General features: G+C 36.6%; 6 protein-coding genes across 8 annotated transcripts in view; 3 read left to right on the top strand and 3 right to left on the bottom strand.

Moving 5' to 3' along the window:
• The first annotated feature begins 278 nt into the window (after window positions 1-278).
• Window positions 279-2,622, top strand: LOC105313744 (lysosome membrane protein 2-like). The gene is made up of 12 exons (XM_011407409.2): window positions 279-583; window positions 641-798; window positions 908-1,049; window positions 1,108-1,341; window positions 1,391-1,430; window positions 1,478-1,649; window positions 1,700-1,860; window positions 1,906-2,024; window positions 2,085-2,158; window positions 2,209-2,263; window positions 2,309-2,411; window positions 2,465-2,622. The coding sequence occupies exons 1-12, from the start codon at window positions 356-358 to the stop codon at window positions 2,587-2,589; spliced, it is 1,611 nt and encodes a 536-aa protein (XP_011405711.2). The 5' UTR covers window positions 279-355; the 3' UTR covers window positions 2,590-2,622.
• Window positions 2,587-5,240, bottom strand: LOC100640631 (COMM domain-containing protein 4-like). Its single transcript, XM_011407396.2, has 9 exons — window positions 5,171-5,240; window positions 5,049-5,120; window positions 4,937-5,002; window positions 3,374-3,410; window positions 3,136-3,255; window positions 3,009-3,089; window positions 2,892-2,953; window positions 2,744-2,843; window positions 2,587-2,694 (listed from the first exon to the last, which is right to left on the bottom strand). Exons 1-9 carry the CDS (start codon window positions 5,171-5,173, stop codon window positions 2,657-2,659), a joined length of 579 nt encoding a protein of 192 aa, XP_011405698.1. The 5' UTR covers window positions 5,174-5,240; the 3' UTR covers window positions 2,587-2,656.
• LOC100638862 (uncharacterized) lies at window positions 5,239-6,485 on the top strand. Its single transcript, XM_003388533.3, has 4 exons — window positions 5,239-5,543; window positions 5,594-5,724; window positions 5,828-5,997; window positions 6,171-6,485. The coding sequence occupies exons 1-4, from the start codon at window positions 5,501-5,503 to the stop codon at window positions 6,403-6,405; spliced, it is 579 nt and encodes a 192-aa protein (XP_003388581.1). The 5' UTR covers window positions 5,239-5,500; the 3' UTR covers window positions 6,406-6,485.
• A 63-nt stretch (window positions 6,486-6,548) lies between these two features.
• LOC105313743 (negative elongation factor A-like) lies at window positions 6,549-8,833 on the bottom strand. The gene is made up of 9 exons (XM_019999818.1): window positions 8,505-8,833; window positions 8,302-8,423; window positions 8,072-8,236; window positions 7,945-8,013; window positions 7,799-7,896; window positions 7,694-7,748; window positions 7,120-7,652; window positions 6,976-7,075; window positions 6,549-6,863 (listed from the first exon to the last, which is right to left on the bottom strand). The coding sequence occupies exons 1-9, from the start codon at window positions 8,744-8,746 to the stop codon at window positions 6,679-6,681; spliced, it is 1,569 nt and encodes a 522-aa protein (XP_019855377.1). The 5' UTR covers window positions 8,747-8,833; the 3' UTR covers window positions 6,549-6,678.
• Window positions 8,834-8,864: 31 nt separating this feature from the next.
• LOC100640505 (TBC1 domain family member 15-like) lies at window positions 8,865-11,339 on the top strand. The gene is made up of 10 exons (XM_011407407.2): window positions 8,865-9,108; window positions 9,364-9,439; window positions 9,502-9,662; window positions 9,820-10,171; window positions 10,229-10,290; window positions 10,336-10,482; window positions 10,541-10,631; window positions 10,697-10,845; window positions 10,907-11,048; window positions 11,111-11,339. Exons 1-10 carry the CDS (start codon window positions 8,895-8,897, stop codon window positions 11,217-11,219), a joined length of 1,503 nt encoding a protein of 500 aa, XP_011405709.2. The 5' UTR covers window positions 8,865-8,894; the 3' UTR covers window positions 11,220-11,339.
• The window catches only part of LOC105313742 (putative ferric-chelate reductase 1), a 3,426-nt gene continuing 798 nt past the window's right edge, over window positions 11,198-13,825 (bottom strand). Inside the window, exons 1-12 of one of the 3 annotated variants that reach the window (XM_019999819.1) lie at window positions 13,348-13,538; window positions 13,130-13,297; window positions 12,838-13,001; window positions 12,702-12,793; window positions 12,514-12,651; window positions 12,255-12,463; window positions 12,097-12,156; window positions 12,001-12,041; window positions 11,889-11,950; window positions 11,661-11,822; window positions 11,494-11,603; window positions 11,198-11,439 (exon numbers count right to left, since the gene is read on the bottom strand). In XM_019999819.1, coding sequence (XP_019855378.1) covers window positions 11,338-11,439; window positions 11,494-11,603; window positions 11,661-11,822; window positions 11,889-11,950; window positions 12,001-12,041; window positions 12,097-12,156; window positions 12,255-12,463; window positions 12,514-12,651; window positions 12,702-12,793; window positions 12,838-13,001; window positions 13,130-13,297; window positions 13,348-13,431 — 1,392 coding nt within the window. In that variant the 5' untranslated portion in view covers window positions 13,432-13,538 and the 3' untranslated portion in view covers window positions 11,198-11,337. Of the gene's footprint in view, window positions 11,440-11,493; window positions 11,604-11,660; window positions 11,823-11,888; window positions 11,951-12,000; window positions 12,042-12,096; window positions 12,157-12,254; window positions 12,464-12,513; window positions 12,652-12,701; window positions 12,794-12,837; window positions 13,002-13,129; window positions 13,298-13,347; window positions 13,539-13,825 lie in introns of those variants that run through there. The other 2 variants (XM_019999820.1, XM_019999821.1) reach the window with 2 other exon arrangements.

The following is a 13,825-nucleotide window of genomic DNA, read 5'->3' as shown; positions in this document are numbered from 1 at the left end:
TATTATTATCAATGATGATGCTAAAGCCCAGCATAGACTACTTGTTGCATGCAAGACAGTTTATACAGGAGTCAATGGAGCTTGCAACATGTTGCATGAGATAGAACTGTTTTCTATTTCATGCCACATGTTGCAAGCTCCAGGCAGCAAGTTGTTGTTGCATAGTGTATGCTGGGCTTAAAGTTTAGTAAATGTGCTTGTTCCAGTATCTAGTCTAACCAGTTGATTCTATCAGTTATCAGTGTGTGTAGTGTCCTGAACTGAGTGTATTCATGTCCAGGGAGATGAGATAATGCTAACTCAACACCAATAATCCACCCAGCCCTATACCTCCCTCTCTCTCTTTGATAGTGCTATGGCTGAAGTAAGGACTGAACCAGTAGCCAGTCATGATGAAGGGGGCAGCATTACTGCAGATCATCAAGTTAATGGAAGGCCACAAAGACAAAAGAAAAGAAGGTGTTCAAAGTCTTGCTGTTGCTGGACTGGAGTAGTATTACTAGTACTTGGTACATTACTGGTTGCTGGATTAGGAGTTGTGTATTATTATAAAAATCAAATATTCTTTTACATTTTTAACAAGGTAAGGGTCTTATTATTGTTATTATTATCATCAATGTTATTATTATTATTTATGTAGGAATTATCGTTAACAAAAAGCTCACCAATGACACCAATTTGGTTGAAACAACCACCTGAAATCTACAACATTTATTATTTTAATATAACCAATCCTGACGAGATTCAGTATGAAGGAGCTGCCCCTAATGTAGAGGAGATTGGACCGTTCACATATCTGTAAGAAATAAGCTTACGTCAATGTTATTAAACGTGTCCATTTGTTGCTTAAAATTACAGCATCAAGTGCATTTATACTACAGGATATTTCTTATTTTATTATTGTTAGGAAGGAAGTCACTAATGAGGACGAGTACTGGAACAAAGATGAAACACTCTTAAGTTATAAAAGAACAATACTCTACACTGATGATCTATCAGTGATGGATCCATACTCAACTACAGTAACTACAATTAATGTTCCTCTACTGGTAAGACACAACCCAAGGAAGATACATGACTAATCTATACATGTACATGTACATGCAGGGTTTGCTAAAGTTGCTGGAGGATATCGAGGACAATCCAAAATACAAAGAATGGAAACAAGTCCTTGATGATATATTCAGAAGTGGTGATTGGATTAACGAGTTGCTTGATATAGAGCCATTGTTCGTCAGTAAAACAGTGGATGAGATACTCTGGGGCTACGAAGATCCACTTTTTAAACTAGTCCATGAGTTAGATCCAACTCTACTGCCTATGGCAAACTTCTCACTTGAAGTATAACCAATAATATTTGTGAATTAATTTTATTTATTATATTCAATAGACTAGAGAAAAGGTCTATGAGTATAATGTAATATACACAGGTACAATTGTTACTAGCCACAGCCTGATCATACATTAATTATTGTAGGAAAGAATGACTCGGCCATTAGGAGCAACTTCTATATATGGAATGGAATGACTGATATATCTGAATGGGGCACAGCTACTGCAAGAATGATCAATGGAACTGATGCTGTAGTGTTCCACAGCAATGTATCAAGGAATGACACACTAACAGCTTTTACTGATGATTTTGAGAGGTACATAAAACACACTATAATCATAAACCACTGATTATGATCATACCAAGGTCAGCTTATTTCTCATATGAAAGTGATGAGTATATCTATGATCTGCTGAGCTATCGGTTCATACTTCCTACTGAAGCACTGAACACTTCAAATATTGACCCAGGGTACTACCCCAACGGTCCCAATGGACTATACAATGTATCAGCTATAGAACCATTCAGTAAGGACCCTGCTACAAGAGTTATGGATCTATTCTTTATTTTAGATGCTCCTTTCTTTATCAGCAAGCCACACTTTTTAGATGGAGACCCACAACTCGTCACAAATATAACTGGACTACACCCAAACAAGAGTGTACATGATTCATACCTGAACGTAGAACCAGTAATAACAATAATAATAAATAATAATTAATAATAATAATAATCAAATAATATATTTTAGATCACAGGTACAACAGTTAAAGCAGCAAAAAAACTTCAAGTGAACGTTGAAATGAAGCAAAGGGAAGAATTCATGTTAGTAGCAATAAATGTAGTTCAATTAATATCATTTTAATTTAAAATAGACAATTAAGATATCTCAAGGAGCTAACGTACTACCCTTTGTTCTATATTGTTAATGTAAGGAACTCTTAACTTATACTAATGTTGACTATTGATACACAGGTTGGAGCCATCAATAAAACACAAGCAAATGTACTACATGACATTATAAAATATTCTCGTGGAAGTTTCACAGTAGGGGTTCCTGTATTAATGGGGACAACAGGTAACTAATTAATTATGTAAATTATGTTGACAATTATTGCTATTTGTTTATAGGATTCGTTGTCTTGTTATTGTTTGTTTGCGTGTTTGTTTGTATAATAAAAATAAGAAAAACAAAAACAATAAAGAGAAGAAGAGGAGGAGCAGTCAATGAAACAACAACATTATTAACACAATGACATTATTAATATTAATAACCACACCCAATTAATTAACTAATTAATTAATTATAATATTCAGTAACAATTAAAGATTTTCCATTAACTGTCGAGCTTGTTTTAAATCTTCAAATTTAAATTAATGATAATTATTTTTAAATGATTAAAACCTCACCTTTAAGTAATACACGAAACTGGTCTCCATCAACGCTGAATGCCAGTGAATCACCAGCTGTGGAGGTTAGTTTTAATTGAACCGATGGTTCATTAATATCCTAATCAATCAATCAATGAATTAATTAATTACTCATTAATATTCATACTTGCAAACTACTTGAGCTCAGTATATAGTCAACTCTCCAATCCACTGAATCTAATTTGTAAACTTTAAGGATAAAATTTCTACGGGTAATCAGGTAAAACTTTATCTCATTCCTAACCTCTTAAACTCCTTCCCTTCAGTGAGTCCTGGAGCTGGACTAAACTCTCAGAGTACACTTTACACAAAGACCCAACATTCTCTATCATTATTGATATTATTAGCCACACCCACTGGCCCTCCTGTACCTTTAGGCAGCCCCAGCTGCTGTAGTTCATTACCAAGTGAGTCACTATCAACATTGAACTTTGCTGCACTCGACATTATAAAAGCTAATGCTGCAACAGCTGCTTTGATATCGGACTCCTCTAAATAAAGTAATTATAACAATAATAATAATAATAATAATAATAATAATAATAATAATAATAATAATAATAATAATAATAATAATAATAATAACAACACACAGACTATTATTATTACCATATCTTGCTGAAGTCCACTTCTCTACTTGTTCATACTATAAAACACATAAAACATAACAATTAGAACTTTAGACATCAATATGTATCAGAAAATGTAATAAAAATTGGGTGTGATTTTTTGGCCATTTTTTGGAAAAAACCATGGGCTATAGCCTTGGGTATTTTCAAAATTTTGGCATTTTCTTAAAATGGCCGTAACTTGAAAAATTGAAGTCGGAATCAGCTCAAACTTTCTACACAGCATAAGGACATCAATATGTATCAGAAAATGTAATAAAAATTTGGTGTGATTTTCTGGCCATTTTTTGGAAAAAAACCATGGGCTATAGCCTTGGTATTTTCAAAATTTTGGCATTTTCTTAAAATAGTTGTAACTTGAAAAATTGAAGCCGGAATCAGCTCAAACTTTCTACACAGCATAAGGACATCAATATGTATCAGAAAATGTAATAAAAATTTGGTGTGATTTTCTGGCCATTTTTTGGAAAAAAACCATGGGCTATAGCCTTGGGTATTTTCAAAATTTTGGCATTTTCTTAAAATGGCTGTAACTTGAAAAATTGAAGTCGGAATCAGCTCAAACTTTCTACACAGCATAAGGATGTCAATATGTATTAGAAAATGTAATAAAAATTTGGGGTGATTTTCTGGCCATTTTTTGGAAAAAAACCATGGGCTATAGCCTTGGTATTTTCAAAATTTTGGCATTTTCTTAAAATGGCTGTAACTTGAAAAATTGAAGTCGGAATCAGCTCAAACTTTCTACACAGCATTAGGATGTCAATATGTATTAGAAAATGTAATAAAAATTTGGGGTGATTTTTTGGCCATTTTTTGGAAAAAACCATGTAAATTACCGTATCTTTTTCAATGAGATTTGAGGGTGATGACCCGATTTAAATGGACTATAGCCTTGGGTATTTTTCAGATTTTTGGCATTTTCTTAAAATAGTTGTAACTTGAAAAATTGAAGCCGGAATCAGCTCAAACTTTCTACACAGCATAAGGACATCAATATGTATCAGAAAATGTAATAAAAATTTGGAGTGATTTTGGAGCCATTTTTTGGAAAAAACCATGGACTATAGCCTTGGGTATTTTTCAGATTTTTGGCATTTTCTTAAAATAGTTGTAACTTGAAAAATTGAAGCCGGAATCAGCTCAAACTTTCTACACAGCATAAGGACATCAATATGTATCAGAAAATGTAATAAAAATTTGGGATGATTTTGGAGCCATTTTTTGGAAAAAACCATGGACTATAGCCTTGGGTATTTTTCAGATTTTTGGCATTTTCTTAAAATGGCCGTAACTTGAAAAATTGAAGCCGGAATCAGCTCAAACTTTCTACACAGCATAAGGACATCAATATGTATCAGAAAATGTAATAAAAATTGGGTGTGATTTTTTAGCTATTTTTTGGAAAAAACCATGGGCTATAGCCTTAGGTATTTTTCAGATTTTTGGCATTTTCTTAAAATCGCTGTAACTTGAAAAATTGAAATCAGAATTAGTTCAAACTTTCAACAGAGCACATTTACTTGTATATAAGTATACTTACATTAAGGTCTCCAGTCAAAAGATCCTTCAGGACTTCACCACAAAGCTGTTTCATTTTAATTGATGTCTGCAAATAACAAAAATAGAATAAAATAATAAAATTAAGAGTTTACTAGCTTTGAGAGTGTACTGATCTCAGCCAAGAGCCAATCAGGGCAGTCTAGGTCTCCACAAAACCTGAATTTCTATTAAAATAAAATGATAATGATAATAGAAACTAATGCTTCCAACCCACCATCTTGAACCAGCCACACCTTCAAACTTGCAAGAGATCACGTGATCCAACAAACAAAGGATCACGTGACTTAAGCCCTTGCATCAGAGACAGAGGAAGGCGAATTGTGTCTGTTTGTAAAAGAAGCTCTGTCTTTATTGGAAGGTATTCTGCACCTTGATCTGTCTGTAGTAATCTGGCAGGCTACGTGAGCCCGTATTTCACTGGATCAGTCCAGTCTGTCATTAAAAGAACACCTCTTTCAAGAGAAGCACCCGCCGCCATTGTTAATAATAAACACTTTATAATAAATCAGTACCAGTTGCCTCAAGTTTTTGAAAAACACTCGAGATGTCCTCGAAACGAGAAACAAAATTTACAGAAAAGATCAGAGGTAGTGATATAGCCATTAATTACCATAATTAAATTATGCTCCACCCCTAGCCCCGCCCCCTCCAGTCATATCCACAGTGGTTCCAGAAGGTGGTTCCTGGACCATTTGTATTGATGACTTTACATTAGAGGGTGGGGAAGAAGCTGATGATGATGATAATTTAGCTTATAGACGACTCCTGGTTAGTGCATTAATTATTGTGTGTGGGTGGGCACTAGTTTCTTGTTGTATTATCATGATGTTTGATTGTCAGCCATTGCTTCATGTTACTGTCTCTCCTCCAGCACTCACTGTATTTGGATCAGGAGTCGTCTTTCTCAGTATTCAAGTTCTCTCTCTGTCCCCCCGGAGGGAAGGAGGGTGGGGTCAACCTGTCTTTAAGAGTCCTTCATGTTGAAGATACCTTCTTCTTTTATCTTGATACTAAGAACCTGTCCTCTTTCAGCACTCAATTGTAAGTATTGTACAGCTGGTCCTTTTCCTAGTTGAATAATCATTGGCCAAATAAATCCCACGGGCCATTTTGAACCACTCACTCTGTGTACATGCTCAATTTGAAACCTGCCAAAGACAGAAAATCAACTAAAATCATTATTATTATTATTATTATTATTATTTCTTGTCTAGTTTGACATCACTGTTAGATTATGCCGAGAGTATTAATGTCCTCACGGTGTATTGCCTCATACCAGTGGCACTGCCTGACCCTCAGCGGAAGAGTATCATCAAGTCCTTTCAAATGATGAGTTTCCAGTTGGTCCATCCTTTGAAGAACCCTCTCCGTACCAATAACGGGCCCCAGTACTCATTCCTCAAGTATTGTATTCACTCTGACTCTGATTCTGATCAGGATACTGATTGACTCATTAATAATAACTTATTATTAACTAGTTGTTACTGCCAGTAATTTATTATAGTTAAAAATCTCATTAGTAATTCATATTCATACAGTTCTGAGCCAGTCACATTACATCCTCCCCTAGCTATCATGAGGCAGAGGTTATATTGACTTCTTAAAACAATGGCACCATGGAATGAATTAGTAATGGTGCTATCATTTCTTAAACACTAGTTGTTGGTGTGTCATTATTTGATTTCTTTCATGATAATTTATAACAAACAGCATGGACTATCACTAAGATGTCAACGGTCTCTTAACTTGAAGCTTCCTCCATTGTCCTGTGTTGTAGTTCATCTCAAATATCGTTTCCAGTTGTACTGTCCGGAGGGTCTTCTCTCCTTCACTGCTGGTGGTGAACTCCTGCTGCTGGCGCTGATTCAGTTTTAATGATATAACATCATGACCAGGGAGAGGATTGTCTGTGTAAAGAAAGACATTACTAAACTAATAATCATTTTGTGTATCACTTTAAAAGACATCCCTCCCTCTACTAGTGGATACAGTCTCAATTTAAAGTTAAGAGTATGTTACCTCTTGATCCAGCCATGAAGGCTAGTATCAGTGCCTTCTGCTGCTTGTTCAAGTGAGGAGCCTCCCTAAATATCTCCTGGGCCACCGCTAATTGCTGTCGCTATAGAAACGGAATAATTAATAAACTACTTGATAACTGCTTACGCTCAATTTAAGACGATTTGTTGGTTGCTTAGCAACGGGTTGCGCAATAGGGTTAGTGGTTTGAGTGGGTGTGGTCATTTGCTGTAAGAGTCTCTGTCTCTCCTCAAGGAGGCTTTGCTGTTGAGTGGTAGTTGAGGGGTGTGGCTCAGTAGGTGTGGTCTGTATGCTAGTGTTGGTTAGTATCGACTGAATCACTTCAGCTGAAAATGATGACTCAGCACTTGCTGGCGTCTTAGCAACAGTTGCCATGGAAACACTAACGGGTTTAATTTTAGGTTTGTCGGGTGATTTCAAAGGAGAGGAGAGAGACTTTGCTGATAGAGGAGTGCTAGGGAAGAACCCTCCGCTATAAGAGGAGAGGTGTGGCTGTATTGAGCTATCATCATTGGTCAGGGCTGCAGCATAGTCTGGGGTAGGAGCCCCACCCTCTGTGGGCGTGGCCTCCGCTAATGGAGGTGTTGCCATAGCAACAAGTGGACTAGCTCCAGTGGGTGTGGCCAGTTTCTTGTTAGTCGGAGTATCAACATCAAGCACTAGTTATTAATAGTTATTAAGTTATAGTTAATTAACATACCACTTGATTTTCTTTTCCTGCGACCAGCCAAAGGTACTTCATCAATTTCCAATAACTAGAGGGGGCCCCGGGGGGTCATTAATATTTCTAATATTTAAAATGTACTTTAGTTCCTTTCTGCCTGTGCCTCCTCTGCATTAGTCCAGTTTTAATGGGAACAGATGAGGAGAGTCTCTGGGGCAATGAGACGAATGATTTGGAACCTAAAGGAAGGAGAGTGAGCTGAGCTTAGAGTAATGGCTACTACTGACCAGTTGATGGCTGTCTCTGGAGCATTCTATCACGAATTAATGAACCAGCTTGAGCATAATCAATCTCAGCTAATAATAATAATAATAATAATAATAATAATAATAATAATAATAAATTAATTAATACCTCTGTGAAGTACGTCAGTTCTTAATTGAGAAGATGTTTTTGGTCTTTGTCTCAAATTGAAATGATTACTATTAGTTGGACTGTAATTAATATATTCATTAAGAACAGTTGAACTTAGATAAGACAACTCTTGAGGACAAGAATAGGAACCATTAACAGAAGAGACTGGAGGAGAGAGAGAGAGAGGGAGGGAGTTACTAGAGGTGAAGGAGTAGCCCAATGGTCCTTACTAGTGTCCGACAGCTCTGTTAGTATATCACTAGCTGTGGAGTCATCATCCAATGTGATGAGCTGATCAGATGGAAAGGAACCAAGGACTGATGCTAATAACCGCACCCACTCATCACTGTCACTAATTAATAATAATTAATAATCACTCCTTTAATGACGTCTACTATTAATATCAAAATAACGAACACACCCACCCACTCACCGTCGAGCTAGCCTGAGGAGTTTAAACATCTCGTCCCTACAGCTGGCAATGACACGAGGAGACATTGCAAGGAATGAGAGGAGGAGCTTGCTCTTCACTCCTCCATCAAAATTAGAAAACTGATCAGCAATGACTGTTAGCCTGTCCTTATTCCAGGCCAGATTAGCGCAGGACCACCCGTCATCACTCTGAAGCTTACTCAATAAATACTGGAGGGCCTCGTCCTGCTCTGAACTAGCCATTGTATCGATATAACACACAAGGACTTATTAAAAACCCAGTTCTTTATAAAATTAATATAGTGAGAAAAGGGTTAAATAAAAGCAGGAGGGGTTTTGTAAAATTCTAATTAACGCGCAAGTAAAGGGCGTGGCTAATTATTAAATCAAAATGGCTACCAAAGAGGAAGAGGAATTTAACGAAGACTCATGGACTCACTTAACGCTAGAGCCTCCGGCCGAGCCGCCATTAGAGGAGAGAGGAGGTGAAGAAGAGGCCGAGAGGAAGAGCTACGTTCCCCTGGAGCACCAGGAGTGCCTGTCACTCTTTGATGATGACGGGAGACTTGTTAAGGAGGCTAAACTGAGGAAATCACTATTTGAAGGTATGGAGTGCAATTGTTTAGTGTCCATTGTTTGTGTATTATTGTTTGTTTAACTGCTGATTGCACATTTACCCCACAACTCAATGAAAGTGGGCGGGGCTCAGAATAGCTCAGTCACAATTTTGAGGTAACTTTTAAAATTCCTAAAAAATCCAATTTTGATTGGAATCAGTTCAAACTTTCGCCACAACATAAGTACATGTACCATGAATACAGTGCTTCATTATTGTAGTGTGTATTGTTCTCTTTCCTCAGGAGGGGTAACTGCTTCATGGCGTCCTCATATTTGGAAGTTTTTATTTCAAATTTATCCTTTCAACTCAACCCACAGGTGAGCTATTATTATTATTATTATTATTATTATTATTATTATTATTATTATTATTAATTTAGGGAGCAGAAGACCATTGATCTAGAGAATAGGGCCAAGTACAAGGCATTACATGATCGTTGGGTGGTTCTTGATAAAACAGTCAATCTACCTGATGAAGAGCCCAGCTCAGACCCACTGGAGTACCTATTGAGTTCAGATGATGAAAACACCGAAGAGAAAGGTACTGGATAATGAATTACTGTTGGGTCTAGAGGGAGTTTAGGAGACTTTTAGTCTCTCGTATTTAGCCCTAGGAGCCCTTAAGTCTACCATTTGTAGTTATATTGACCTAGCTCCCTAAATTTGTTTCATTATTTGAATGACCTTCTTTTCTCCAGCTGTCAAGTCTTTGGTGTATAGTTTTGCTGAGCAGGTTACGCTCATGGACCGGTCTATACCTCAAGCTCCACCCACTCCTCAAGAACCAGCAGACCAGACCCATCCTGACCACACCCTCCCTGATCACCTGACTCCTGAAACCTGTCCTCACTGCAACAAGGTCTTACGAAGGACGGACAGTATGGCCACGCCTCTTGACACTGAGAGTACCTCTTTATTGGCAATACTTGAGTTCCCCTCCAGTGTCTATGCAACGAGACAGCCAGTGGACCTCATGGGGTCCTATCCCAAGAGCAAACGAGTGATACTGAGAGACGTTAAGAGAACCGACCGAACAATGCACTACTTCAGGTACTGGATCATTATTAGCATTATCATTGATTATTATATTTTAATTGTATTTTGTAGTCATAAAAGAAATTTGAGGAAAGTCCACAGGTTATTACACATTTATGCTTTATTTCATCCAGGTAAGAGGAGGAGACCATTACTATAACCTTATCATGAACCATTAGACATTGGGTACTGTCAGGGGATGAATGACATCCTCTCTCGGTTTCTGGTGGTGACGGACTCTGAGGTTGACAGTTACTGGATGTTCTGTAATTATATGCACATTAAGAGACACGACTTCATTGAAGAGACGATGATGAATAAAATATGTATGTAAAGTTACACGTGCAACCAACCTTATTTATTTATTTATCAAACTATTTGTAGTGCTGGTCCCAATGTTATTAAAAGAAATGGATGAAGAATTACATAAATTCTTTCAAGAATCAGAATGTAACGATTATCTATTCTGTCACAGGTTAAGTATTATTAATTTATTATTATTATTATTATTATTATTATTATTATTATTATTATTATTAGGTGGCTATTGTTAGATTTTAAAAGGGAGTTTAGTTTCTCAGACAGTCTTCGGTTGCTTGAGGTAATATCGAGTCATTACTTGACACTCTCAAGTCACCGGGCACTCAAGGAACTTGATAAAGCAGCAGCTGAAGAATTTGCAGCAGAAGGTAAATAAACAAATAATAATAAACAAGTAAATAATAATATTTGTTGGTTTGTTGTTTTAAGATGGTGAGGTTCGATCAGCTGATGCTACAGTCAATACAGAGTACAGTTTTGACGTGTTCATTTGTGTTGCCATTTTAATTTTGAACAAGCAGTCGGTTTCAGTTGATAATGATGCTGCTAGTATATACGGCTGCTTGAACAAGTAAGAACATGCACATGTAACTTGAGCCAAGCCCTGAATATCATTTCTATTTCATTCTTTAGTTTGTCTAATAAAATGAATATCAATGCTGTATTGTCGAAAGCTGAGAGTCTCTTCTACTCATACTGCCGGCAAAGCATTAAAAAGAGTTTTAAAGAAATAGACCTTTAACAGAACAACAGGTGCTAGCAAAAATCAGCAAAAAGCCAGAATGATAGCAAAATAATAATAACATTAAATAATAATAATAATTGTTATTGTCATTTTATTAATAATAACAATAAAATAGCTACTCAAAGTCCAGGTCAATAATGAAGACAATCATAATGAGAGCTATTATCAGTGTGGTGGCTAACTGGAAGCAGAGTACACTGTAGCGTATAACATTATCCTGTTGGAAATAAGAAATCATTAGTTGATACTTAATATTATAAGAGTAACGTACTGCTTTGGACTCTTCTGGGTCACTTTTGGTGTCTTCATTCAAACTTTGATAACTGGATCGTATTATAATTTTAGTAAGCAGGACTTTAACAAGCAATGGGGCATTATCAACTAATAATAATAATAATAATAAATCATAAAAGTAATGATTAATAAATAGTGACATACCCTCTCCCCTGAGTGCCTTGTATGTGAAGTATATGTAGAGGAAGGACTGGGTTCCCAGTACAATGACTATCCATGCAATATAGAGCCATAGCATGACATTAGTACTGCTAACAGTGGCACAGTTGGTCTGGAATATAGCAGCACCCAGTCCAATGTTGATCACTATTAATAATAATAATAATAATAAATAATAAATAATAATAATAATAGTAATTATAGTGAACTAACATCCAATGATTTCAGTCAATAGACCAATCCCAGCACCATGAACCAAATTGAATATCCATCGACTAGTGAGTATAATAAATCATTTAATAATAATAATGAGGTATTGACTTACTTTGGGTTGTCTGGTTTGCATCTAATTATAGCAATGAGAGGCTAATGAAGGGAATGAATGCACAATAAGATTGAATCAATAATGAATAATACTTACATTAAGGACGTGAAGAAACACTGCAATTATACCAAACGCAAAGTGAGTAGTTTTAGTTCCCTACAGAAGAATGCAATGTGCAGCATCAGTGTGTGTGTGTGTGTGTTAGCAAGAGCAGATAATAGTTGTGTTAGGAATAGAATCATGTGAGAGCTTACACAGTCATGAAGGTTAATAATGCCAGGTGTTGGATTGTTCTTATTGGCTATGAAAACAACAGCAAATGCAGTCAGTGAAACAACCAGAGAAGCTAAAGTCAGTGCTCGATGAACCTGGAACCACATCTTAGGCATTGTTGGCTTCATCCAGGCAGCAAAGAAGACTGCAGTTAGGAGCAACACTGGGTATGCTATCACCATTAATACTCCTGGAGAATAGAGACTAGCATTAGAGGGAAGTGTATTAATGATCACTTACCATGAGCTCTGATCATTCTCTTTTCAAAGGTTGGTTTTCCACTGGCTGTGTCTGTACCATTTCCAAACGGATGAAGCATCGAATCTGATATTGCTGGGAAGTTTGGCTGGTGGTAAGGGAAATTAACATCTAAGTCACCTATGGAAAACATGAATAATAATTAATGAAATAACATTAAATTGATATACTCTTTGTGGTGCTGCATCCTAGAAGGATATAATAACGATTGTGAAGATCATAATCAAATCCTTCATTAATGACGCCATAATATCGACTAAAACTGAATACAAAAATTAAAAATGTAAAAATACAAGATTGTCTTACTAGCATGAGAACTTTCCATCAGCATAAGATGAGGAATAGTTACACATTCCTTCTTGATTTGGGTCTATCTTGTTTGCGAGTGATGGATTGACTCCATTCCAACTATCAATGACTCCAACATTACCAGATTCATCCTGTTTGCAACCCATTACATCAGAGTGACCCTGCAGAGAGAATTGACTCAATTTGGTACAATGATTGTCCTAAAACTTGCATGATAGATGTATCTACTTAACTCTGACCACAATATAGAACATGTGCATTATATATAGCACAAATGGCAACCACCTACCATTGCTCTATCCAATGAAAAACCTACAGCTACCCAGCCTGCCCTGTTGCCCTCTAAATAAATGTCCAGAAAGTCAGGATCATTATCATTGGATCCCATTACTACCCTGTAGTCACAGTCATTCTGTGTCAACTCTAGTACATCATCTCTATCAAGCAAACTCTCACTCTGCAATAAAACAAAATATTACAATAAAGAGGTGGACTTAATCTTCTTACAGATTCTGGGGGACATTTTTTATTAAATTGAGCAAAGGAAGCACCAAAGAGAAGGAGAAGGAGAGAGACAGAAAGGGGCGACATTATCACTTTCCAGATATCTGCAGGATAGGAGAGGAGGGGCTGGTGTTTGTAGTAAATATACGGGAATTTAGTAAATATACGGAAATTATACTATTATTACACACTAATAATATCAAGAGTGGATAATTATTTAGGGAGAGTGTCTAACGTGCCTATAATCTGTGATACCACAGTGCGTATGTTTACATAGCATGGTGCTTAGCACCAAGTAGGCATTCTTGCGTCCTTATATTCATTCCAAGTCAAAAAGCTGCAAAAAAAGAAATAGCCAACCATTAGAAGAACATATTCCTGTCTGCTCCTGCTTGTTTCTCGCACTACATGATCCTCAGAGTGGAGATATAAGTCTTAAAGTTGCCTGCATGCTTCAAGCGCCATTTTATTAACCACACCC

The sequence above is a fragment of the Amphimedon queenslandica genome, unplaced genomic scaffold (assembly GCF_000090795.2).
Source record: "Amphimedon queenslandica unplaced genomic scaffold, v1.1 AMPQUscaffold_13236, whole genome shotgun sequence".
NCBI classification, from domain to species: Eukaryota; Metazoa; Porifera; class Demospongiae; order Haplosclerida; family Niphatidae; genus Amphimedon; species Amphimedon queenslandica.
This window is presented reverse-complemented; position numbering and strand designations above follow the sequence as displayed.